Source organism: Capra hircus, chromosome 18 (assembly GCF_001704415.2).
Source record: "Capra hircus breed San Clemente chromosome 18, ASM170441v1, whole genome shotgun sequence".
NCBI lineage: Eukaryota > Metazoa > Chordata > Mammalia > Artiodactyla > Bovidae > Capra > Capra hircus.
Window position 1 is genome coordinate 54,494,058 of NC_030825.1, and position 24,523 is coordinate 54,518,580.

Sequence of the window (24,523 nt, forward strand, 5' to 3'; positions counted from 1 at the left end):
TATCCCCAGGCTGGGGAGGACCCTAGGGGTGAGGGATGGGGGTGGGGCATGGGATGGGGTGCGGGTGGGGTGGCAAGGGCGGTGGGAGGAGATGGAGGAAAGGTAGCCATTGCCCCTCGCCTCCCCCCTACCCCCCGCCGGACACACAGTTTTCCGTGGGATGAACACAGAAAGGGTTAATCAAAAAGAGTTCGATGAGCGAGTCTGACGGTCGAGTGGGGCGGGCTGGAGCAATGAAGCCGCAGGTCCCGGTGGCCGGTGGTGATGGAGTCACTTAGAAGATGAGAGGTTGGTGGTTTTGGGGGTGGGGAGGGGAGGAGAAAGGGGAGGGGAAGGGGGATAAGGAGGTTCCCCCCGTAGTTATCTCTGGGAGAAAAGAGTGTCCTGGACTGGCTGAGAAGGGGTTAAAAACCAGCAGCCTTCACCACCCCCACCCCCACCGAGACTGTCCCCAACTCCCTCCCTGCCACCCCGCAATCCCCCACGCAAGGGGCATAGGGCACTGACCCCATACACACACCTGCAGCGGCACCGCGGAGAGAACACCCGCCCCGCCCCCCCCGCCCCCGCCACTACGGCGTCCAGGCGGCTGACTGCAGTGGAGCGGAATCGCGATAGCAGGGCTGGCTGTCGCGACTCCACGAGAGCCAAGACCAGCCTCCCCGGCCCTGCAGCGCCCCAACTCGGGCATCGCGCTCCGGTTCTCCCCACCATAACATCCAGTTCAGGTTTTCCAGACAACTAGCTTTTGGGGTTCCTGACAGCAGGGCGGGCAGGTGCGTGGCCAGCAGCGAAAGCCTGCCTGACTCTGGTGATCGATGTTCACCCAAATCAGCAGCCTGGACGCCCCAAATGCCAAACTCATCGCCACTCTTAGTTAACACCTTTTTCCACCGTTCAGTCCATCACAGCCTCTATTCCTGGTACTGAAAGAGCAATACTCAGCGCGGGGGAATCCTCTCACTTTCCAAACCAGCAGACCACCAATCAGAAACAAAATCAGGAGGGAGAGGGATGGAGGAACAGGCAGCAGAAACAGAACAAGGGGATGTTGAGTGATTTCAGGTTCGGAAGGGGTAGAAGAAATACCACTCTGAGAAAAGTGGTACCGTATTCTTCTGAGTATAAGTCCCCCACTGTCTATTAAGTCGACTCTTAGCAAACTCCCTTTGGGCTACCTATAATTCCCACCTACATGGCATTAGGGCAGATAAAGATGGCACGATCTTTGCCTTCTGATCCCTTAATAATTATTGCAGTGAAGCCTCCTTGCCCATGCAGAGATGGCTGGGACAGGGTGAAAGAAGGTAGCTGGGGCAGGTTGGCTCAGAGCCCCCTGGGACGGGGGATGAAGGAGGTGAATTTGGCACATTGAACCCCTTCTTGTCATAAGTGCTTTGAAGTCCTTCTCTCAAATCCAGTTGGCACCATCCCTCAGGCCAGCAGAGGAGGGGTTCAGCTTGTCTCCCCCTCCCCAATTTCTACAGATTTGCCTGAAGGAGGTGAGTGGGGTTCTCCCCGGCTGGTGGAAATTGGGGGAATCCAAAAGATTAGGAGTTAAATGAAGGGGAAGTTTTTTTTTTTCTCTCTTTTGTTTTTTCTTACAAAAGATCCTAAGAAAACTTGGGGGTGGGAGGGGCGAGGAAGGGAGACCCAGTTGAGCTAAGTGTCCCACAGTCTTTTTTTCAATGCCTCTTAGGGGCCTCCTCAAAGAGAGATGGTCCCATTTCCTCTCCTCTATCTGAGGTTCCCTCCCCCCCAGAGCGGCTCAGTTCCAAGGAAGTTTGGCACTTTTTTTTAATTAATGAGAAACAGAGGAAAGGAGAGGGTTGAGAGTTGAGGAAAAAGACAGACATAGACAAAAGATAGAGACAGGACAGGTAACAATGGGAACCACGGGGAGAGAAAGTGAAAGTCTTAGGGAACCAGAGAGGAAGGAAAATGCTGAGATGGGGTGGGTGTTGGGGGCTGGAGGGCAAATAGGAAAGAACAAGGAAACAATTCAATGCAGCAAACACTAAGCACCTGCTGGGTGCTGAAGAGCAGGGTGCAGGGAGGCCACTCAGAGTCTCTCAGGTCTGATTGGCTAATAGGGAAGGTGGCGGGGGGAGAGGTGATGGGTTTTTCAATGATTCCCCATCGCTGACCCCACATCTGCGTCCCCTCTGGACAAACTGCAGCACAAAAGATTGAGGTCAGATTGCAGAAGGGACTTTCCAGGGATGGGGAAGACAGTGGAGTGGTAAAATGGGGAAAGGTGTGTGGCTCTCCACTCACCAACACAGTGAGTGAACTAGCTGACTGAGCTAGCAAACTACCTTTCAGATAGCCCTGGCTGGCGGGGTGGGGGTCCCCGAAAAATGTGAATAGGGAGGGGACTGTCACACAGACACCCCAAGGGAACACTTTTCAGGAGGCCCAGCCTCCAGAGATGTGTCTGTGTGAGAGGAGTACTGGATCCCACTGATTGGGACCCAGAAATAGGTCTACAGAAAGCATCTGACAAACTAGAAGGGCAGCTGAGGATGCAAATGATATGCAAATGAGTGCTTTCAAATCCCACCTCCCCACTCCCAGACCTTACTTCACCCTTCCTGGCTCCTTCCCCTGCTTATGGGGGCCTGGGGAGTTGTAGAGGGGGGATATTCCAGCTCAATACTGCAGTCTCCACATGTGGGTGGAGATGCTGTGAAATACTGTAAGGTCTTTTGAGAGGTGGAGGGGAGCAGTGGCCCGTAGGACCACCTCCACCTCCTACCCCAAGAGCCCCCAACTGCAGAAGATATGTACAAGGTTACATCAAGAATTGTTTTGGCACTCAAATCTCCATCCGGGTTTAGTCTGGAGATTAGGGGTGACGGCAGCAGCGATGGGAGGTGAAGGATGGGGAAATGGGGCCTGCCCCCTACCCTGGAGATGAAGAGGGCATGGAAAAAGTCACCCTAGTGCCCAAGATACAGCCTCCCATCAGGGCTGTGGTGGGAAATTCAGTGCAAGGTACCTTGAAGGCTATTGCTTTCTAGGGATTTTCACATTTTGATTTGGGGGTGGCTCTCTAGCAAGGGGCAGGGGTCTTCCAGGCTTTAGGGGTAGGAATTGTCTCTGGCTTTTCTCCTCTCCTTTTTTGGGAGAGAGACGAGGAGGCCGGATTCCCCCAAAGCCATGGAGAAGAGAAGGGTCTGGAAGACCTGTGAGGGGGACAATTGGGGGAGACGGTGGGCAGGGGGTGCCCCTCCCCCAGAGATGCTGATGATGGAACCAGGGCACTAGGGTCCCTGCTTTGGGCTGGAGGAAAAGTGGAGGTGGTCTCCATGAGGGTCGGGGAGATGGATGGGGTAGAGGTGGGTCTCAGCTCTCCTAAGTCCATAGGGTTGTCAGGCCCTGAAATCTCAGCCTGCCAACAAGGCCTTAGAGCTGACCACAGCCGCAGTGCCCAGGGAGCCACTCTCAGACCAACTCTCAGGGCTGCCTGGCTTGGCAGACTTCATCAGAACATTCTAGATCCTCAGAGCCTATGGTGAGAGCACCAAAACATTCCGATCCATCAGAGACCACCAAAGTACTCCAGTTTGCCGGAAACCACAAGTCAATCTAATGCATTAGACCACACAAAGCATTCCAGCTCAAGGGACCCTACCATGGCTCACTGCATTCTCCTGGGCCACCGTGGCCTGAAAGAGCCACCATACATTTGGCTCACCAGACTTAATGAAACAAAGCCACGCAGACACAAGCATGCACACAAAAGGCGGGGGTGGGAAAGAGGGTCTTTAACAGCTTTCACCAGCTCCATCTCCCACCCCTCCCTGCCAGGTGAGTTCTGACTTGGTGTGTTTGGATGGAGGTGACCCCGAAAATAGTGGGTCTTTTTCCTTATAGTCCTCCAGATTAGATCCAAGTCCCACGCCTTATTCTTCTTCTAGGAAGACCCCCAGGCCAAGACCCACCACAGAGGGGTGTGGGTAGAGGAGGATCAGTGACTGGCCATGGCCTGATACAGGAAGTACATACTTCATCCTGATGACGTCATAGGAAGTAACCTAGAGACACCACAGGAAGTGCATGCCCCTATGACATCTCAGAAGTAACCTTCAAGGAAGGCTCATTGAGACATCACAGGAAGTACCTGTCTCTCCTATCATCACAGGAAGTAACCTCTGGGGAACTACTTCCTAGGACATCATACAAAGTGCCAGATGCACCCCAGGAAAGTACTTGACTCAGTGACATCACAACAAAGACCTTCATACCCATTATTCTAGGAAAAGCCATAGGAGATGCCACAGGAAGTTGTTCCAGCCTCTTGCCAGTCTTGCCCACCGGACTGGCCCAATCCCAGAGCCGGCCTTATTCCCAGCAGCACCGCACCCCTCCCCCCGCCATACAATCTGACAAGAAAAGAGTTGAAAAGTCCCACCTAGGAGGGGCAACTCCAGCAGGGAGGGAGAGTAGCCGAGAAAATCTAGGAACTCTGGGGTCCTTGCTCCAAATACCCCATTTCAACTCGCACTCCTCCGCTACCTCTGCTTCCATCATGTCCCTCAGATCCGGAGCTGAAAGCAGGAGAGGCGGGTGTTGTTTTGGGGAGGCCCCTCATTCTAGGTGACCCAGAGGCTCCTCCCCTCCTCCCATATGGAAACAAAAAGTTTATAAAGGGGGGAGGGGAAATCCTTATCAAAGGAGGGGAAAAAAAGGAGGGAAAGAAAAGAGAAAATAACGCTTTGTTTTCTATTAAAATCAACAAAATGCAATATATACAGATATCACACAGACCTGGGCCCTGGGAGAGGAGGGTCAGGCCCAGTCAAGCATAGGGAGGAAGGAAAGAAGGGGTCAGTTCAGGGCTGGGGAGGGAGCTTCTTGGCCTCGTCCCCAGCCATCACTCAATCCTGCCTATGACTACCAGAAAAGGGGTGGGGGGGAGTGCAGTCAGGCCTACCCCAGCCCCATCCCAAGAGGAGCAGGACTATACCGAGCTGAGGTCAGGAGTTGGGGAGGGGGAGGAGGAGAAGGAAGAGGAGGAGGAGGAGGGGCAGGGAGCCAGGTGGGAGCACACACCACAGGCCTCATCCCACTTTCTGGGGGTTTGAGGCCCTCACTCCCTGCTCGTAGGTGACCCGCTGGCTGATGAGGTATTGAGCGGCTTGCGTGGCCGCGGGGCTGCCCGTGATGGTGACCCGCCGGTTCCGCGTGCCTGGCAGGAACTCGCCCTTCTTGGAGATCTGGATGCGGGCGCCTGTTAGCTCCTGGTACTCCACCAACGTCTTGCCCCCCTTGCCCAGGATGGCTCCCACCAGGTTCTCAGGCACCGCAATCTCCACCAGCTCCTTGGCACTCTCGGCGGCCAACTTCTCCGCCGTCAGGAAGCCCCCAGCCGCGCCCGCGGCGGCCGCAGCGGCCACCAGCGGGCCGCCCCCGCCGCCGGCCCCGCCGCCCGCCCCGGCCCCGAGGTAGCCGTTGGCGGCCGCGGCCAAGGCGAAGGACCCCAGGGCTCCCGGCGGCGGCGGTGGAGGCGGCGCAGCCCCTCCGGCTGGCCCGGCCCCTGCCTCACCGGCGTAGGACGCCAGGAGGTTGGCGGCCGCGGCGGCGGCAGGGTTGGCACCGGCGGCCACGGCGGCCAGGACCCCGGAGGCTGCGGCCGAGTTGAGCCCCAGGCCGAGGGAGTTGGTGTTGTAGCCGTAACTGGCCAGCGTGTTGAGTGCCGTGCTGATGGCCAGCAGGTCGGTGCCCGAGAAGGCAGGCAGGGCGGCCGGAAAGGCCCCCACGCCCGCCAACCCCGCCGGGCCCAGCAGGCCCGAGGCGGCGGCGGCCGAGGCGGCGGCGGCGGCGGGCAGCACGTCGGCGGGGCTGGCGTACGGCGAGCCGGTGGGGTTGGAGTTGGCCACTGGCCCAGCCACGTTGGCGTAGCTGATATTCAGGCAGCTGCTGCTCTGGGGATCTTCCTGTACCTTCTGCACTATGGCGCTCACGGCCTTGTGCACCTGCTCAGGTTCGCCGCTGACCGTCACCACGCGCTCCTGCAGGTTGATGCCCTCCGGCTTCTGGGACAGCTGCACCCAAGCCCCCGACTGTTCCATCACGGCCTTCACGGTCGCGCCCCCCTTGCCGATGATCAGGCCCGCCGTGCTGTTGGGGACGATCAGCTTGGCCTGCGTGGGGAGCCAGAGGGAGGGTCTTTAGGGGCGGGGTCATCGGAGACTGAACCGCAATACTCCTCTAAGACTGGCGGTCTCAAGGTACTTCCCACCCCTGGCTCTCAAGTGTCCAAAATCAGACCCAGCAAGCCCCCTGGATATGCACCAGTATGGTCCTACCGGTTAGGGAAAAAAAAAAAATTGTTTAATTCAAATTTATTTTTTTGGCTACACAGCATACAGGATCTTAGCTCCTCCATCAGGGATCGGACTTGTGTCCCCTCCAGTGGAGGCATGGATTCTTAACCCTAGACCACCAAGGAAGTCCTTGGCTAGAAATACTGACTTTCTTCGTGGTCCATGGTTAGGAGTCTGCACTTCCACTGCAGGGGGTACAGGTTTGATCAGTGATGGAGGAACTAAGATCCTGCATGCTCTGCAGCACAGCTAAAAGAAAATAAATAAATAAAAATAATAGTGCAGAAATACTGAAATTTTCCATATTTATTAGTTAAAAGAAAAAAGGCGCTAGTATTCCCAACTCCCCTTGGTAGCCTCTCAGCCACCCTGTCCTTAGGACCCCTGGGTCCTCCTTACATCCAGCACCTAAAAGTTTAATGGCTGACCAAGTGGGAGCCCGCCAGGACCCCACTCCAAGCTTGAATTGGTGCCCATGTCCTTCTATATCAAGTACTCTGACTCCCAGCCTCAGAAAAGGCATCATTAGTTTCACTTTACAGATGAGCAACCCAAGGCCTAAGAGGTGAAGGCACTTGTCCCAAAGTTACCCGGAAGGAACTGAACTGCAGCCTCATGGATTACTGTTCCATTGAGCTTTCCACCCCATGACATGGTCACCTGGATTAACCCTTCTGTTGTTATGGATTGAATTGTTGCTCCCATCCATTCTAATTCACCTCTTGAAGTCCTAACCCCTAGTACCTCAGAATATGACTGTATTTGGAGATAGGGTCTTTAAACAGGCCTTAAAGGTTAAGAGAGGTCATTAGGATGGACCCTAATCCAATATAGTTGGTGTCCTTATACGAAGAGACTAGGACACAGACACACAAAGGGGGAGGACGATGAGAAGACAGGAGTTCTCTGGTGGCCTAGTGGTTAGAATTCCTGGCATTCACTGCCAAGGCCCTCTGGGCTTTCATTGCCATGGCCCGGGTTCAATCCATGGCTGGGGAACTGAGATCCTGCAAGCCCATGAGGTATGGCAAAAAAAAAAAAAAAGAGAGAGAGAGAGAATAAAAATCCATTTACAAGTCAAAGACAGAGGCCTCAGAAGAAACCAACACTGCCAACACCTAGAGCTCAGATTTCTAGCCTCCAGAATTATGAGAGAATGAATTCTGTTGTTTAAGCCACCTAGTTTGTGGAACCTTGTTATTACAGCCTCAGCAATCTTATACAGCTGTCTTATCTGTGAAATGATGGTAACAAAGCTTACATCAGAGAAGATGGAGAAAACTGGTCATGTTATAGGATGGTCCCCCTTCTCAGCTGTAGAGCAGCGCATCCTTTGTAGCTATAAATCAGATCAATCTTAACACCAGTGGGGATATTTCAAAACCAAATGTCCCCTTTCACATCTCCAAGAGCATTTCTACAGTGCTTCTCCTTTCCAGTGCTTCCCACATCCCCCCAGACCTGCGGGTTCAATCCTTGGAAGCTCTCATCTCTGCCTCTTTGTTTTAACCCCTAAACCTGACCCCAGGGGTGTCTGGGAAACTGTGGGAGTGGTTTTGGTTGCCAAAACAACTGGGGGCAGATGTGGGCATTCAATGGGCAGGGCCAAAGATGTTTGCACACAATAATGTGAGAGTCAGTTCCTTGCAATGAAGAACTGTCACAGGTTCTATATGACTTTTGAATGTCCCCCTGGACATTCATGTTGGTGAATAGTCTGTTTACAAATCCCCCAACCCAGAACTGAACTTCATGCTACATGTTAAGTACCAAGTATTTTTTTTTCTTTTGCACAGTTTTAAGATCTATTGAAATTTTCAGGAATGTAACTACAGTATCAGTAAGTCAAGATAAGGCTGTGTTTTGTTTTGTTCTGAACTTTACCAAGAGTCATTCATCATTTTAGAAAACTATGACATCATGCAAACTATTATATATAGAACGGATAAACAACAAGTTCCTACTGAATAGCACAGGGCACTATATTCAATACTCTGTGATAAACCATAATGGAAAATAATATGAAAAAGAAGGTATATATACGAATAACTGAATCATTCTGCCGTACAGCAGAAATTAACATAACAATGTAAATCAACTATACTTCAATTAAAAAAACGAAAACCATGACATTGGTAGTAATGCTGTCTGTATCATTTAAATCTCCATTACTACGCTCTGGATCACCATGTTTCTTGCTGTGTCACTCAGGCCATGTTAGGTGTGAGCAGCTATTTCATTATTTCTTCTACTGTGGCCCTGCCTGAGCATTTACATATTAAAATTCATCATTAAGTGTTAGCCGCTCGGTCATATCTGACTCTTTGCAACCCCATGGACTGTAGCCCACCAGGCTGCTCTGTCCATGGAATTCTCCACGCAAGAATACTGGAGTTGCCACTCCCTTCTCCAGGGGATCTTCCCCACCCAGGGATCAAACCCAGGTCTCCTGCATTGCAGGTGGATTCTTTACTGTCTGAGCCACCATATTAAAACTCATTTTATAACAAATCACCTTCATTTCTCCTTTATGAAAAAATATTTAGGGATATGAGAAATGTACATCTGTACAATGGAAGATTACAGTCAATTTAGGACTGATGCTTGCTACAACATGGATGAGCCTAGAAAACATTATGCTGTGTGAATGAAACCCGGCACAGAAGACCACATATCGTATAATTTCACTTATATGAATGTTCAGAACAGGCAAATCTATAGAGACAAAGGAGATTAGTGGTGGCTTAGGGCTGGGGTGGGGAGAGCTGGGAGGATTGAGAGGTGGTGGCTAAGGGGATCAAGATTTCCTTTTGAGGAAATGAAACTTCTAAAATTGATTGCGGTGATGGATGCCCGACTCCGAATACAATAAAGCCACTGAACTGCATACTTTAAATGGGTCCGACGTATTTTTGTGGATTATATCTCAATACAAGTGTTAAAGATCTTAGAGATATAGATATGCTTTCTCTTTATATTAATAGGCTCATTGTATATGTAATTTCAGAGAGTAAAGTGGGCATGGTAAAATATCGGGTTGGCCAATAAGTTCGTTCTGGGTTTTCCAGAAAATGCAATGGAAAAACCCAAATGAACTTTTTGGCCAACCTAACATATCCAGGAGAAAGCGGACATTGGATCCGTCAAACAATCAAACAGGGCTGAGAACTGATACTCTCTACATGCTGTGCTCCCTGTTGATCTGACTTCAGTCTTTCCTCCCTCTTGCTTACTTCACTGCAGACACACCAGACTCCCTGCAGTCCCTCCAACTCGCCAAGCTGTGCCCAGACTCAGGGCCTTTGCACCTGCTGTTCCCGTACTTAGAGTGCTTTTCCTCAGAAGAGAGGGCTTCCCACTCTCTTCATTCGTTGCACAGATGCACCCCCCCAGAAAGCCCTTCCCTGCCCAACCAGATTATCAAAGCTCATGTGTGTTTATTTTACGTCTCCATCATGGATACCTTCAGATTCATAACTGCTAATTTCACATCTCTCGCATGATGTTGAGTGGACCCCTCAAAAGTCCAAAATGAAACTCATCTTCCTCCTCAAATGTGTTTTTGCCACGGTCTTCTTCATTACAGCACAAGGAAAATGCATCCTACCACTACTTGGTCCCAACCTTTTGGAGTCCTCTCTTTCCTTTACACTCAACATCCAATCAGCAATTTTGTTGGCTCTGCCTTCAAAAATATATCCTAGATTATGCTAGATTAAAAGAGATTAAGGAGGTATAACAGCCAAATGCAGCGGGAACATTGACTGAATCTTTAATAAAAATACTCTATACATTTAAAAGACATTTTGGACAATCTGAATATGGACTTTTTATTAAGCAATATTAAAAATCCAGTGTTAATTTTTGTAAGTGTGATAAAATAATATAATAATATAGAAGACTATCTTTGTTTTGGGGAGCTAGACACTGAAGCATTTAGGGGTGAAGAGTCATAAGATCTACAACTTATTTTCAAATAGATCAACAACAGGGACTTCCTTGGTGGTCCAGTGGTTAAGACTGCATGCTTCCAATACAGGGGGCACAGGTTTGATCCCTGGTTGGGGAACTAAGATCTGGCATGCCTCTCAGTTCAGCCAAAAAAGAGTCAAATTGATCAACAACAAAAAGAACACCAAAGTCAATGTGTATGTCTGTGTGTCTGTGTGTAAAGCAAATGTTAATAACTGGTGAGCCTAAGTGCAGTGTATAAGGAGTTCATTGTACTGTTCTTTAAACATTTTCCAAATAAAAAGAGAAAAAAGGTACCCATACTTCCTTTCCTTTTTCTCCATCTTGTCTTCATAGTACTTTTCACTCTCTGACACCCTATACAGTTTATTTGTTTGCTTCTTTTCTGATTTCCCAGGGGAGAATTTAAGGACCACAGGGTAGAAATTTTGTCTTTATTGCTTACTGCTGGGTTCTCAGTGCCTAGACGAATGCCTGACACATACTTAGCCAAGGGTGGGTGAATGATAGTAGGTACACATGCAATCCTGCATTTAAATCCCACATCTGTGGTACAGCCACCTAGGAAAACAGTCTTGCAGTTCCTCAAAAAGTTAAACGTAGGTTTTATCATATGACCCAGAAATTCCACCCTACGTATTTACCCAAGAGGACTGAAAACAAATCCACACATTTGTCCATTAGCAGCATAATTCATAATAGCTAAAAAGTGGAAAAATCCTACATTTCTATCAGTTGATGAATAAATAAACAAAATGTGGTCTATCCATACAATGAGGTACTATTTGGCCACAGAGAGGAATGAAGTTTTGATACACACCACAGTGTGGATTTGGGCTTCCCAGGTGGCCCTAGTGGTAAAGAACCTGCCATCAATGCAGGAGATGTAGGAGTTGAGGGTTTGATCCCTGGGTCAGAAAAATCCCCCGGAGGAGGGAATGGCAACTCACTCTAGTATCCTTGCCTGAAGAATGCCCATGAACAGAGGAGCCTGGCGGGCTACGGTCCATAGGGTCACAAAGAGTAGGACACGACTGAAGCGACTTAGCATGTATGCACACACAGTATGGATGAATCTTAATGACATTATGTTAAGGGAAGGAAAGCACGACTCAGCATGCCACATTATATATCATTATGTATCTTTCAATTTACATAAACTATTCAGAATAGGCAAATCCATAGGCACTACAAGTAGATCATTGGTGAAGGGGCTGGGGCAGAGGCACTGGGAAATAGAAAATGACTATTAATGGGTATGGGGCTTTTGGGGGGATGGTGAAAGTGTTTTGAAATCGGACAGTGTTGATCAACGCATGACTTTGCGATTATACTGAAACCACTGAATTAAACACTTTAAAATGGTGAACTTTACAGTATGTGGATTCTCTCTCAATATAGCTGTTATTTTAAAGAAATCACTGGAAAAGGGGAAGTCTGACAAGTCAAGGGGATAGAACAGAAGAATGTGCAAAACCAGGCCTAAGAGTAAAGAGGGATTTAGTATGTGATACAGCATTTCAGAGCAACAGGAGAAGGATCAAAACTTTTCACCCAAGAAACTGTGTCCACCAAGGGATGGTGAAAGCAAAAGCTGTCACCTCTCTGTGCCTCCGTTTCCTCACTGCTGACATTGACATTACCACAGCTGCCCTATTCAGGTCTTGGGGATATTCAATGACTAAGGTGACTCCATGGTGGTTGGCACAGGGAAGCCCTCAGAAAACAGTAGCTGTCTTCACGATAGGCCCAGATTGCAAGACCACAGCATCTTAGATCTGCAGATGCAGTTCTGTAGAATCCTGGATGTTAGAACAGTAGAATGTTAGAGTAATACATTCCTCGAATCTTGCGATCACAGAGCCATAGAATTGTAAGTGTCTCAGAGCCAGAAGGACCTCAGAGACCATCTGCCTCAGACGTTTGCAAGTCTGGAGATTTAAAAACAACAGTAACAATAACAGCAGCAGCCACTAACAACTGTATAAAGTAGGTACTATTATTAGCACATTTTATAGATTGGGTGGCTCAGATGGTAAAGAATCTGCCCACAATGCAGGAGACCCAGGTTTGACCCCTGGGTCGGGAAGATCTCCTGGAGAAGGAAATGACAACCCACTCTAGGATTCTTGCTTGGGAAATCCCATGGACAGAGGAGCCTGGCGGGTTATGGTCCATGGGGTCGCAAAGAGTCAGATATAGCTGAGTGACTAACACACATAGATTGGGAAAGGGAGGCACCGAGAAGTTAAGTAAATTACTTAAGATCACAGAGATAGTGACTAGTAAAGCCAGGATCTGATCTCAGGCCAGAGTTCATGTTCAGATCCCCAGGACTTCTCCCCAGAAATCTGGATTCAGTGGTCCCAGGCTGGGACTCAGGAATCTGTGTTTTAACCTAGATGATTCAGATACCAGCCAGGGCTGAGAACCACCCGTCTAACCCAGAGGTGGCAAACTGGTGGTGCTCAGGCCACAGCCAGCCCACAGCCACATAATGTTTTAAGAACTGAACCAACCTTGAAAAATCAATTGATTTCAAATATGTTTGACTTCATTTGAAAAATGTAGAAGACGTTATAGGAAAACTCGAACAAACTTTTGGGTCAACCCAATAATGCTCCGTCCTCATTCCCAAAGAATAAGAATCAAGTGGAGCTGAGCAGCAACTACCCAGTTGAGGGATAGCATGATACCTCTATGATAAGGCCACATCCTCAGTCCTTTATGTTCCCTTTCTGAATTCCGGAGACATTTCAATTTATAATCCCAGTCTGACCCAGCTTCCCTACTGTAAAGAAAGGGAAGCTGAGCATACATAATAGAAGAAGATACAGGGCAACACAGCAAAGCCAAGGCAAAAAGGGAACAGACTTGCCTCCTGACTCAAAAATCCCATAGTAACAACAATAGCAAACATTTTTGGATAACTGTTTTTCAAATATTAATAAACACTAGCCACTACCCTTAAATAGATACCATTATGAATCTCATTTTACATGGAGAAATCAAGTCACTTGCTCAAGGTCCTGCAGGTAGGAACTATCAGAATAGAATTCAACTCAACATCTGACTCCAGAGTCTGAACCTTCAGCCATTCTCTCTTTCATTCTTTGAAGCCCCTGAGTAACAAGGCAGAGAAAAAAATCCTGGTTCTATAACTGTTAGACTCCACTATTTCAGAGTTCCTGTGGCTTAGGGAGTGGAGTAAGAGGCTCAGGTGCTAATGGTGCTGACCCCATTTTCCCTGCAACATGCACAAACTTTTGATGAACCCTGAGCCCCTAGCGGCCACGACCAAGGCAGAGAGAAGAGGCAGTACCTTCGCTTCCTTGCAAACTGTAGGGAAGCTGTGGCCTGCTGGTGGGAAGGGATTTAGGAGAGGGCCGGCTGCACGCGAGGGGCGGAGCTGCTTCAGCACCAAGGACAGCAGCCACGCTCCAAGCCTCAAACTCGCACGTTTTGGGGGGATCGCTCTGATCCGCAGTATTCTACCAGGGTTTGCTGCCCACCGTTTCCCCCACGAACTGGTAGAAACTCAGACCCGTGGGTTCTCCCATTTCAGGGCAACAGGATTTCTCAGGAATCCCAGATTCCTTTCCCCGAGGCCCTGTCTCTTTGCTTCCAGGCAGACATCTGTTCAGGAACCCTCACAAGTGGCCTGTCCGCCTGCTCAGGGCTTCTCGCCCTTTTGCATTGCGTGCACACGTCTACGGGAGTGGAGAGAGGGAGAGCAAACGGGGAGTTTACCGCAGCCAACCCCGAGCTCTGCTTCTTCTGCTCGGCCCGCTACCCAGTCAGGGCCATGTTGTCAGGGGCTTTACAGGAAGCCCACCTGCCCAGTGTGCACAGCGGTCTGGTAACCCGCGAGGCCCAGGAAGCAATTGATCCACTCTTGCCACATCCCTACCCCACGGCTTCTGATAATGCAGGCAACAGAAAGGCTCTGCCCTCCTCCTTCCATCCCTCCTCAAGAGGGCTGTGTTGGAGAAAGACCCGCCTCCTCGCTTCCTAAGGAAACACCATTTTCCCAAAATGGTGGCTAAACTCCTTCCTATCCAATAACTTAGTGAACAGAGTGGGTACCAGTACTGTGTTGTCTATGGGTGTGGTGGTTACTTCTGGTGAGAACAGGAAGTGGGAAGCAGGTGGTTTTGAGAGACAATGGGATGAGGTGGAAGAGAGAAGGGGATCTGGTGAATCCTAGGAGGGAGGGATATTTCAGGGGGTCTCGGTCAGATTCTCCCAGACCTTCATGCTCCCTCTGAATCAAGTCACTCTAGTAAGAGGTCTGGCATCCTTAGGCTGACTCTCTTGACGAACCACTACCATGTATTTGATTGATAAATGTTTTGTAACTATTATGCCATTGAAGCAGGCTTCCCACGTGGCTCAGTAGTAAAGAATCTGCCTGGCAAACAGGAGACGTGGGTTCAATCCCAGGATCAGGAAGATCCCTGGAGAAGAAACGGCAACTCACTCCGATATTCTTGCCTGGGAAATCTCCCAGACAGAGGAGCCTGACGGGTTACAGTCCATGGGGTTGCAAACAAGCGGACAGGACTTCACAGCCAAAACACCACCACCATGCCATTGAGCTCTCATCGCAATCCAGTTACATGGAAGAAGTGCTTTCTCTCAAATCCCACCAGCTTTACGAAAACCCAGCCTCTATCCCTGCTAACCTGCTTGGCTCTGTCAGGATTCATTGTGGTTTGGGGTTGAAGGATATTGACCACCTCAGGCTTGGTCATTGCTTGTGGGATTTCTCGGACCTTCTCGGCAATAAAGCTGTGCACAGCATTCAAGGCCTCTGCTGTGCCCTGTACCAGGCATACTCTCTCTGTGGTTCCTGTTGAGCAAGGAAGAGAGGGGTCACACTCATCAGAAGGAGAGTGAGTGGAATTCTTGTTTTATTATTTTCACGTCCTCTCCCTCCCTTAAAACAAACCCAGGGGATGGAAGAATGATGCTTAAGTGCTTTGCTATGCCCACAACAGCCCTGGGCAAGGGAGACAGGGCTCAGCTGCCTCTTCCCAGTCCTTGCTGGCTCTCGGTTGCTTTGGTAACCATTCACTCACTGCCCCCCCTCCACCTCCTAGAAGCCGAGAGCTCAGGCCTGCAACGGTTGCCACAGTAACTGGAACCCCCTTATCGGTGTGGCTGGCCGGGTCCTCAGCCCACCCCCAGGGGGATGAGGGACGAGGCCCCGTTGCCTTGGCAACCCCTGAAAGCCTGCAGCGACGGCCTCTGGGCTTTTGGAGAGGATGGGGAAGGGCTGGGGGATGGGGGAGACAGCAGAGAGGCCTGAGTGCCTGCCTGGACCCACCAGATGGAGGGCTGAGGGGTGGGGGAGGGCAAGGGTGGGGAGAGGGGAGAGCAGAGTGGGTCAAAGACAACTCATGGAAGAGTGGAGATGGGGATGCAGAAAGGACGGCAGGGTGCCTCTGCTGGCGATTCTCCAGATATTCATGGTGGTTCTGACCTGGCATCCTTGGTGTGTGTGTGCGTGTGTGTGTGTGTACTGGGGCGGGTAGCAGAGAGAAGAGGTGCTAATTCTAGGTGATGTTGGGATATATACGTATGAGAGAGAGACTCTGGGTGTCACTGACCAATGCAAATACATCTATGAGTATTTGGGTGAGTGGGGTGTATGTGTGTGTGTGTGTGTGTGTGCATGTATTTTCTTGAGTAGGACTGGCTGAAATATCTATCTGTGTATGTGTGTAAAAGAAAGAGCAGGAGAGACCAGGATACAAACAGACTGCAAGACACAGTGATTTCAGTAAAGATGTCTGTGGGGCGGGGGAAAGACTTTGGATGTCGCTGTGATGTTCAAGGTTATGTACACTCTAAGACTGAGCTGGGTGTGCACGAGGGTTTCAGAGTAAGAAACAAAGAATCCCAGGAAGTGGCATTGACGTTGCAGGATAAATGCATAGCACTTGGAGATGGTATGACAGTGTGCCTGTGTGTGCGTATGTGTGTGTGTTTATGTAAGGGAGAAAGATATCCGGACGCCTCTGGGTGTTCAAAAGACTACCTGGGCAAATGGTGTGTGGACTGCATATGTACGCGCAAAGGCACCTGTACAAGTAACAGGCAAGACACTGTGAATGATGAGGGTGAAGATGAGGAAGAGAAAGAAACCGACAGGCAGACCCAGGGGTCAGTATGTAAGAACTGATATTTGGAGAATTCATGTATTTGTGTGCGTGTCTGGGGGTCTGAATTACAGCCAGACAAAGAAGACTCCACCAGGACTGGCCGGGGTGAAGCTGTGAATGCCTGGATGATACAGGTGTGCTAGGTGTGGGGGGTGTGTATGTCCCTGGGAAGGACTCTATTTGCAGGACCAGTTAGCTCCTTGGATCTAAAAAGGGTCCTGGGTGCCCAGGCTCCATGTGCCTGCGTGTCTGGGACACTTGGGGGTGAGTGTCCAGTGTCCTGTGGGTAGACCAGTGCAGCGCACTGGTGTTACACCCTGACCCCTCGCTTGCCGTCGCTCAGCCTGGCATGCCAGTCTCGCCATGTGTCTGGGTGTCCCCGTCTTGGGTCACTGGTGTAGCTGACATCCTCCATGTCCTCTGGGCCGCTGTTCCTCACTCTTACTCCCCTCCATCCCAGAACAATGGCTTGGTCTGAGCCAAGCGTGAGTCAGCGCATAGGCTGCCTCCGTCTGGGTGTAAATAGGAAAGGGTGTGGGTCAGGGTGGGAACTTGGGGGGTGGGGTGGCCCCAGGGAGAGCCTGGCTGAAGTGGCCTGGCTCTCCATCTCTGTGAGGCTTCCCTCCAGCTCAGGGAGTCTGTGATCTCACATCCCCTTGTAGTTCTTAACCAGGATCCACAGGGGCTTTGGGGGACTCAGTTAAACCCTGAAAGAATATCTAATAATAACAGCTGGTGCTTACATAACACCAATTGCCGGGCATCATTCTAAGCATTTTATATGTATATATATATTTGTTCACTTTAATATATGAGGCAGGTGATATTATTATTCTTGATTTATTGCTAAGGACACTAAGGCACCTTGGTTTTGTCCAAATTCATTCAGCCAGTAGTGGAAAATCCGGGTTTTGAACCCATGTGTCTGGCTTCAGAGTCTGGGCTTTTAAACATTTAGCCACGTTGTGCTAAACTTGGTGTGGGTGGAGTGTATGTGTGTGTATGTGTTGGGGGGAGGCATACAATGATTGCAATTTTGCTTTTGTATTTTTGATGTTAAAGAATACATAAGATGTTCAACTCAGCCGCAAAGATGTTATAAATCAATACATTTTTTTTTTAAGTGTCTGTTTTTCTTCTGGGGTTAGGGTCCAGGGCTTCAGGCAGCTGTTTAAAATCTGAAGGAATTTTAGAATCAGGAGAAGGTCTGGGTAAGCTACACAAGACTGCGCGGCTTGGAGCAGGTGCCTGCTTCCTTCAGGGTCTAAGTTTCTCCATGTATGACTCGGAAGACTTGAATCTGGAGCTTGGGGGTTCCTGTACCAAGCAGGGGGCACCCTTCATGTGTTCTGGCCTCCACACAGATTTTTGTTTCATGGAGTAGATACCTAAGTGCAGACATACGTGTGCATATGTGTGTGTGTGTGTGTGTGTGTGTGTGTGTGTGAGCTAACTAGGCCCAGAGGTCCCTTTCAGTTTCTCCATTCTCACCTGTCCTTTCACCAGCCACACTGAACAACTAACCCCCACCCCGCAGCCTTTGAACACGCTCTTTCCTCTCCTCTCATCACACTTTACTGCTCTTTACCTAGCCCACTCTTTCATTATTCTGGCTTCCTCCTCCAGGAAGCCCTTCCTGATCATCTCAGTCTGGGTCAGGTGCTCTGTCTGAGCTCTCTCCATTCTTTGGGCTTCCCCAGTCCCAGCCCTGACCACCCTAAGTCATGACTGGTATTCGGTTTATCTTCTCTACTGGGATGTGAGATCCATGAGGGCCAAGCTGGGGTGTCTCAGCCACTGCTGTGTCCCCATCTCGGTCTGGCATGGGGCTGGGCTGGAGAAGAGGCTCAGAGAATATGAATGAATGGAGGGTATCAGCCAGAAGCAGAGAAACTGCGAGAGCAGCAGCATCTCCATTTCTTATGTTCCTCTGGGCCCTGGGAAGTCCCAGGGACAGGACTGGGATGTAGAGGGCTATTCCTGCATCTCTGAGCCAGGAGCCGGCACATGCTGTATGATCTGGAAGTTCCGAATTGGGGTGGGGGGTGGGGAGCAGGACTGGGTGCAAGTCCAGGGGCTGGGGAGAGATGCTTAGCTCACGTTGCTTGTTTGAGCAGTGTTTGGCCCAGGAGAGAGTCAATGACTGGCCCATCCTTTGGGGTTCTCAGCTGCCTGGCCAGTGGGGCGTGTCACTGCATTGGGAGGGGATGACGTGTGTTATGTCACAGAATGAGATCCAGGGGCAAGGAACCAAGTGTCCTTGGATGGGTGTCGTAAGCAGAGGTCTCATCCGTACCTTGTGGGCTAGAGGGGTGAGGGGAAAACTGGGCCAGGGTGGAAGAGAAAAGGGGGTTGTGCCAGGTTCCCTGGACTGTTCTCTAAACCTCTTGCCAAAGCTGCTTAGTGAGATGGGAGGCAGAGGGCGGGGTGGAGAGAGAGACACACAGGAAGAGAGAATATGAAATTGTCCTGACCCTGGGCTTCAGCTCTGGTGTTTGACCTAGAAAATCCAAGGGGATTAAGGATGAACTAGAACCAGCACGGGACCAAAGACGCAATTCAGTGGACCTTCCCTGGATTCCTAGATGTTGAAGCTCAGGCATTGGTCTTGGGAGAGAATTATGAAGGGGGTGAGAGATATTGAGGGGGATTAGTGAGAGGGGAGGGGCCTGGACAATTTATGATTGGAGGAAGGGAGATAGAGCTGGAGAAGAGGCAGAAAATGGGCTGATTGGGGAGAGAGAGGAAAAAAGATACGAGGAAGCTGAGACTGAGGAGAAAAAGAGGACTGTAAGGGGAGAGATGGGCGAGCAGGGATGGAAAGAAATGAGGAGCAACCCCCTGCAGAGAATGAACCCATTGAAGGGTGCCACTAAATACTGGTTGAATGGGTGACTGGAAACAGATAGCTGGAGAAAAAAAAGTGAGATTAAGAGGTGGAGGAAAAGGAAAATATAGGGAGAGAGATGGGAAGACAGAAAGGGAAGAGAAGAGGAGAAACAGGGCACGGGGAGACAGAGAGAAGCCGGTGGGAGTGGAGCCTCAGGCAACAAGAGATGAGGAGGTCAGAAACGGAATGAGAAAGGGACTGCCTGGCGGCCCAGTGGTTAAGACCCTGCACTTCCAATGCAGGAGGCATGGGTTCCATCCGTGGTTGGGGAACTAAGATCCTACACGCCGTGTGGCTCGGCCAATGGACAAGAAAGAAAGATGATAGAAACAGGATGAGAGACATGGAAAGAACCACACAGATGGAGAACCAGTGTGACTCAGATCGGGTGAGATGGGGTGACAGAGAAATCCAAAGGGAAACACTGAGGGTCTGTGTAACACGGATGGCTGACCCCCAAGCCTTGAGGGACACCCCAACACCTGCCTCCTTGGCCAACCTCCCCCCCCAGCTCCTCCAACAGACCCAACGGGGCAGGTGTGTGGGAATGGGTACATCTGCCACCACATCATGCAAATGAGCTCATGAATATGCAGTAGTCCATTGTCTCACCCTGCCCCCACCCCCATCTGCTCAGGCCTGGCCCCTGGGGCCCAGGGCTGCCCAGTCCCCTTAGCGGGAGGAGGAGAGGCCCCCTACCACTCTCAGTGCCCCTAGGGGAGCCTTCCCCGCTCCTGGAGGGCCCAGATGGGAGGGCTGGGAGGACGGAGCAAGCATGCCCCGGGGTTGGGGCTCACCCGGATAGAAGTCTTTGGACTTGGAGAGCTTGATGGTGGCTCCCGTCTCCTTCTGCAGCTGCACGATGGTCTGCCCACCCTTGCCGATGATAGAGCCCGCAGCGTAGCTGGGGATCAGCACCTTCAGGAAGTATTCACCTTCCTCTGCAGGGGCACACAGCAGGGAGGGGAGTCAGGAGAGAGGGGTCTTCACCTTCGGATAGTACCTCCTGGGAGGCACTGGCATGGGCTGGGCTAGGAAACCCGCTGTGATCACAGTAACATACAGAAGCAAGGACTCAAGAGAATAGCAGTAGGGAAATAATACACGTAATGATCCTCACTCACTCACTCATTCATTCATTTCACCAAGAATTCCTGAGCACCTGCTCTGGGCTTGGCACCATTCTAGAGAAACAGCCATGAAGAAAACAAAGACCCCTGATTTCACAAATAAAGTCAAGAGTTTTAGTGATTCAGCCAAGAGCACACAGCTACATTCTTCTAGAGCAGGGGAGACAAGACAGTGCATTTCATGTTGTCGGAGGGTGGTAAGTACTGAGGAAACAAAAAGAGGCAGGAAAGAGGATGGGGAGTGCAGGCGCTGGACTGTCAGATCCGGTGGCCAGGAAAGCCCTTCCCAAGCATACAGCATTCTTTGTCGAACAAACACTTCCACAGTACCTAACACATACTAGACTCTGTTCCGAGTAATTTACAAATATCATTTTCACACTGATGCTAAGAGGGAGATACTTAAAAAAAAAAAAAAAACATTCCAGAGATGAGGAAACAAAGGTGAAGGGATTTCTCCCACTCACACAGCTAGTAGATGGTGTCACGTATGTGCTCAGTTGCTTCAGTCTGACTCTGCAACCCCGTGGACTGTAGCCCGCCAGGCTCCTCTGTCCATGGGATTCTCCAGGCAAGAATACTGAAGTGGGTTGCTATTTCCTTCTCCAGGGGATCTTCCCAACCCAGGGATCGAACCCACATCTCTTGCATCTCTCACACTGGCAGGCGGATTATTACCACTAGCAACATCTGGGTACCCATCAGGCACCACCTGGGTAGTGCCACCTGAGAAGTGGTAGAGCTGAGATTTGAGTCCCACCTGGTTCCAGAGTCCCTGCTCTGAACCATTAAAATACACTCTCTCTCAGCTGTGGAGGAGAGAACAGAACAGAACCATGTGGCCATGTGGAGGAAGGGCAAGTGCAAAGGCCCTGGGGTGAGGGTGTGCCTGGGCTGTGAGGGTGAGATGTCTAGTGTGGCTGGGGCTGAGTGAGATAGGACAGTGGGAGTAAATGAGGGCTGAGAGAGGTGGGGATGGTGGTGGGGTGTTCAAGCTTGTGGACCAAGGTGGTTTTTCTTCCAGGTGAGACAGGAGCTTCAGGAAGGCTCTGAGCAGAGGAGTTGAACTCCTGCTCAGTTGTGTCTGACTCTTTTGTGACTCCATGGACCACAGCCCATCAGGCTCCTCTGTCCATGGGATTTTCCAGGCAAGAATACTGGAGTGGGTTGCCATTTTCTTCTCCAGGCAATCTTCCCGACCCAGGGATCAAACCTACATCTCCTGCATTGCAGGCAGATTCTTTACTGCTGAGCCACCAGGGAAGCCCCATGTGTGATGTCTTAGGTTTTAAAAAGATCCCCCTGAGGCCCATGAGGGGAGCAGACTCTGACAAGCACAGGTGGAAGACCCCAGCGAAGAGGCAACTGCAATAGTCCAGGCAGGAGGTGACGCTGGTCTGACTGCTGGAAGCAGTGAGGCGGGAGGGGAGCAGAAGGCTGGACTCTGGAGAGGCTCTGACACTCATTACTGACCTGGTGCTGTGCTGAGAGCTTGGCCAGCTTGATCTCACCCATTCCTCACAACCTCCCAGTGAGGTAAGGAAAATGCGCTCCTTTAAAAAAAATTTTTTTTTTCCATTGCAACATGTGCTTAGTTGCTCAGTTGTGTCTGACTCTCTGCAGCCCCATGGAGTCCGCCAGGCTCCTTGGTCCATGGGGATTCTCCAGGCAAGAATACTGGAGTGGGTTGCCATGCCCTCCTCCAGGGAATCTTCCCAACCCAGGGATCAAATCCAGGTCTACCACAGTGCAGGCAGATTCTTTACTGTCTGAGCCACCAGGGAAGCCCAAGAATACTGGAGTGGGTAGCCTATCCCTTCTCCAGGGGATCTTCCTAACCCAGGAATCGGACTGGGGTCTCCGGCATTGCAGGTGGATTCTTTACCAGCTGAGCTACCCGGAAGCTCCCTCATTGCAACATAGTTTATATATGTGTTGTTGTTCAGTCACTAAGTGGAGTCGGACTCTTTGTGACCCCATGGACTGAAGCCCGCCAGGCTCCTCTGTCCATGGCATATCCCAGGCAAGAATACTGGAGTGTGTTGCCATTTCCTCTCTATTATGGTTTTTATTATTGTTTTACTTATTTTTATTTTTATGTTTTGATGTGGGCCATTTTTTAAGGTCTTCATAGGATTTGTTACAATATTGTTTCTGCTTTAAATTGTGTAGCTCCCCCACCAGGGATTGAACCCACACCCCCTCCATTAGAAGGCGAATTCTTAACCACTGGACCACCAGGGAAGTCCCCTCCATTTTTACATAAGGGGAAACGGAGGCACAGAGGGGCACAGAGAAGTTAAGGTACCAGCCCAAGGGCACCAAGACAGTTGCTGGGTTGAGATTCAAATGCAATTCTGATTCATTCTTGGTCCGCCCATGCTTAACACTCTTTCCTGCTGGCAGCTGAGGGCCGGTATACACCAGGACAGTCTCCAAGACCTTGAGGTGGGAGGCAGCACCAAGGGTCCTTAATGAGGCTTTGGTTATTCTTTGTTACGAACCAATTCTCTTGGTCATGCGCAAAGCACTTTGTTAATGCAGTCTCAAGGCAACTGCCTAACCTCTGCGATCTTCTAATCAAACTGTTGCCCCCGCGTCCTCCCAGGGAAAAATTCAGGAACCTTCTGAGAATGATTTGTGATTTGGCCCCGCCCTGTTCTCCAGCTTCACATCCTTATCTTTCTCCCAGTACACTAGATCCACCTTCCTTTTTGCTCCTCAAACTTCCCTTCTCCCTCCCACCTCAGGGCCTTTGCACATTCTCTTTGCCTATGACTCTGCTCCCCGAGGGGGCTCAGTGGTAAAGAATCCACCTGCCAGTGCAGGAGGCACAGGAGACACGGGTTGGTTCCTGGGTTGGGAAGATTCCCTGGAGGAGGAAATGGCAGCCCGCTACAGTATTCTCGTCTGAAGAATCCCATGGACAGAGGAGACTGGTGGGCTACAGTCTGCAGGGTCGCAAAGAACGCCCCTCCCCCAGTGAATTCCTTTTGTGCTTCAGGTCTCCCCTCAAATGTCCCATCTTCTTGTAACTTTTCCTGGAACCCTAGGGAGGGGATGCATCTCTGTTTCATGCCTTCAGAAGGATGTACCATGGTCCAGTGTGGGCCATGTCACTGAAGCTCTGCCTCATGTCCAGGGACTCATGCAGTGCCCAGCCCATAGTAGGCATATAAACCCTGGGAAGGGCTTCCCTGTTGGCACGAGTGTTAAAGAATCCACTGCCAATTCAGGAGATGCAAGAGACACAGGTTCAATCTCTGGGTTAGGAAGACCCCCTGGAAGAGGAAATGACACCCCACTACAGTATTCTTGCCTGGAAATTTTCATGGGCAGAGGAGCCTGGTGTGCTACAGTCCATGGGGCCGCAAAGAGTGAGATGCGACTGAGCAACTGAGCACACACAAATTCTGGGAAAAAGAAGGGACAAGCCAGGCCATTTGGTTTCCGAAGCTTAAGGTCTTGGACCATCAATCCCCCAGTGGTTGTCAACTTTTTCTTTTAAGCAAAGGAAATGTAGTTTCAACGTCTCCAATGAAACTCCAACATCCAGAGCAGATAAAAGAGAAACTGCTCTGTTAGAAGCATGGGGCAGGGTCCTGGGGGCTGGGAGCCCTGCCCATCCCCATTTGGTCCCTTAAGATTGAAAGTTCTGGGTTCCCCGGCAATTCCCTGGTGGTCCACTGGTTAGGACTGTGTATTTCCACTGAAGGGGGCACAGGTTTGATCCCTGGTCTGGGAAATAAAATCCTGCATTATTGCATGGCATGACAAAAAATAAATAAATAAAGAGAATGAAAATTCTGGGTACCCTGCCGTGTGAACACGGAGGCATGGGGGCGAGGGGCTAGATGTGGCTTTCCAGGCAAGGGAAGGAGGTCCAGAATTAAGGGGTTTCCTTTAGCCCAAGGCAATCCTCTTAAATGTGCCTAATCAGATCATTAAGCCTATTAGGTAATTAGCCCCCCAGGGTGCCTCTCCATCCATCTTTCTAAGCAGCCCCCCAACAAATGACTTCCTTCCCTGAGC

General features: G+C 50.4%; 1 protein-coding gene across 1 annotated transcript in view; it reads right to left on the minus strand.

The window, feature by feature from the left end:
• Window positions 1,585-24,523, minus strand: part of NOVA2 (NOVA alternative splicing regulator 2) — a 29,410-nt gene continuing 6,471 nt past the window's right edge. Inside the window, exons 2-4 of the mRNA XM_013971571.2 lie at window positions 20,159-20,302; window positions 14,990-15,156; window positions 1,585-6,149 (exon numbers count right to left, since the gene is read on the minus strand). Coding sequence (XP_013827025.1) covers window positions 5,067-6,149; window positions 14,990-15,156; window positions 20,159-20,302 — 1,394 coding nt within the window. The 3' untranslated portion in view covers window positions 1,585-5,066. The remainder of the gene's footprint in view (window positions 6,150-14,989; window positions 15,157-20,158; window positions 20,303-24,523) is intronic.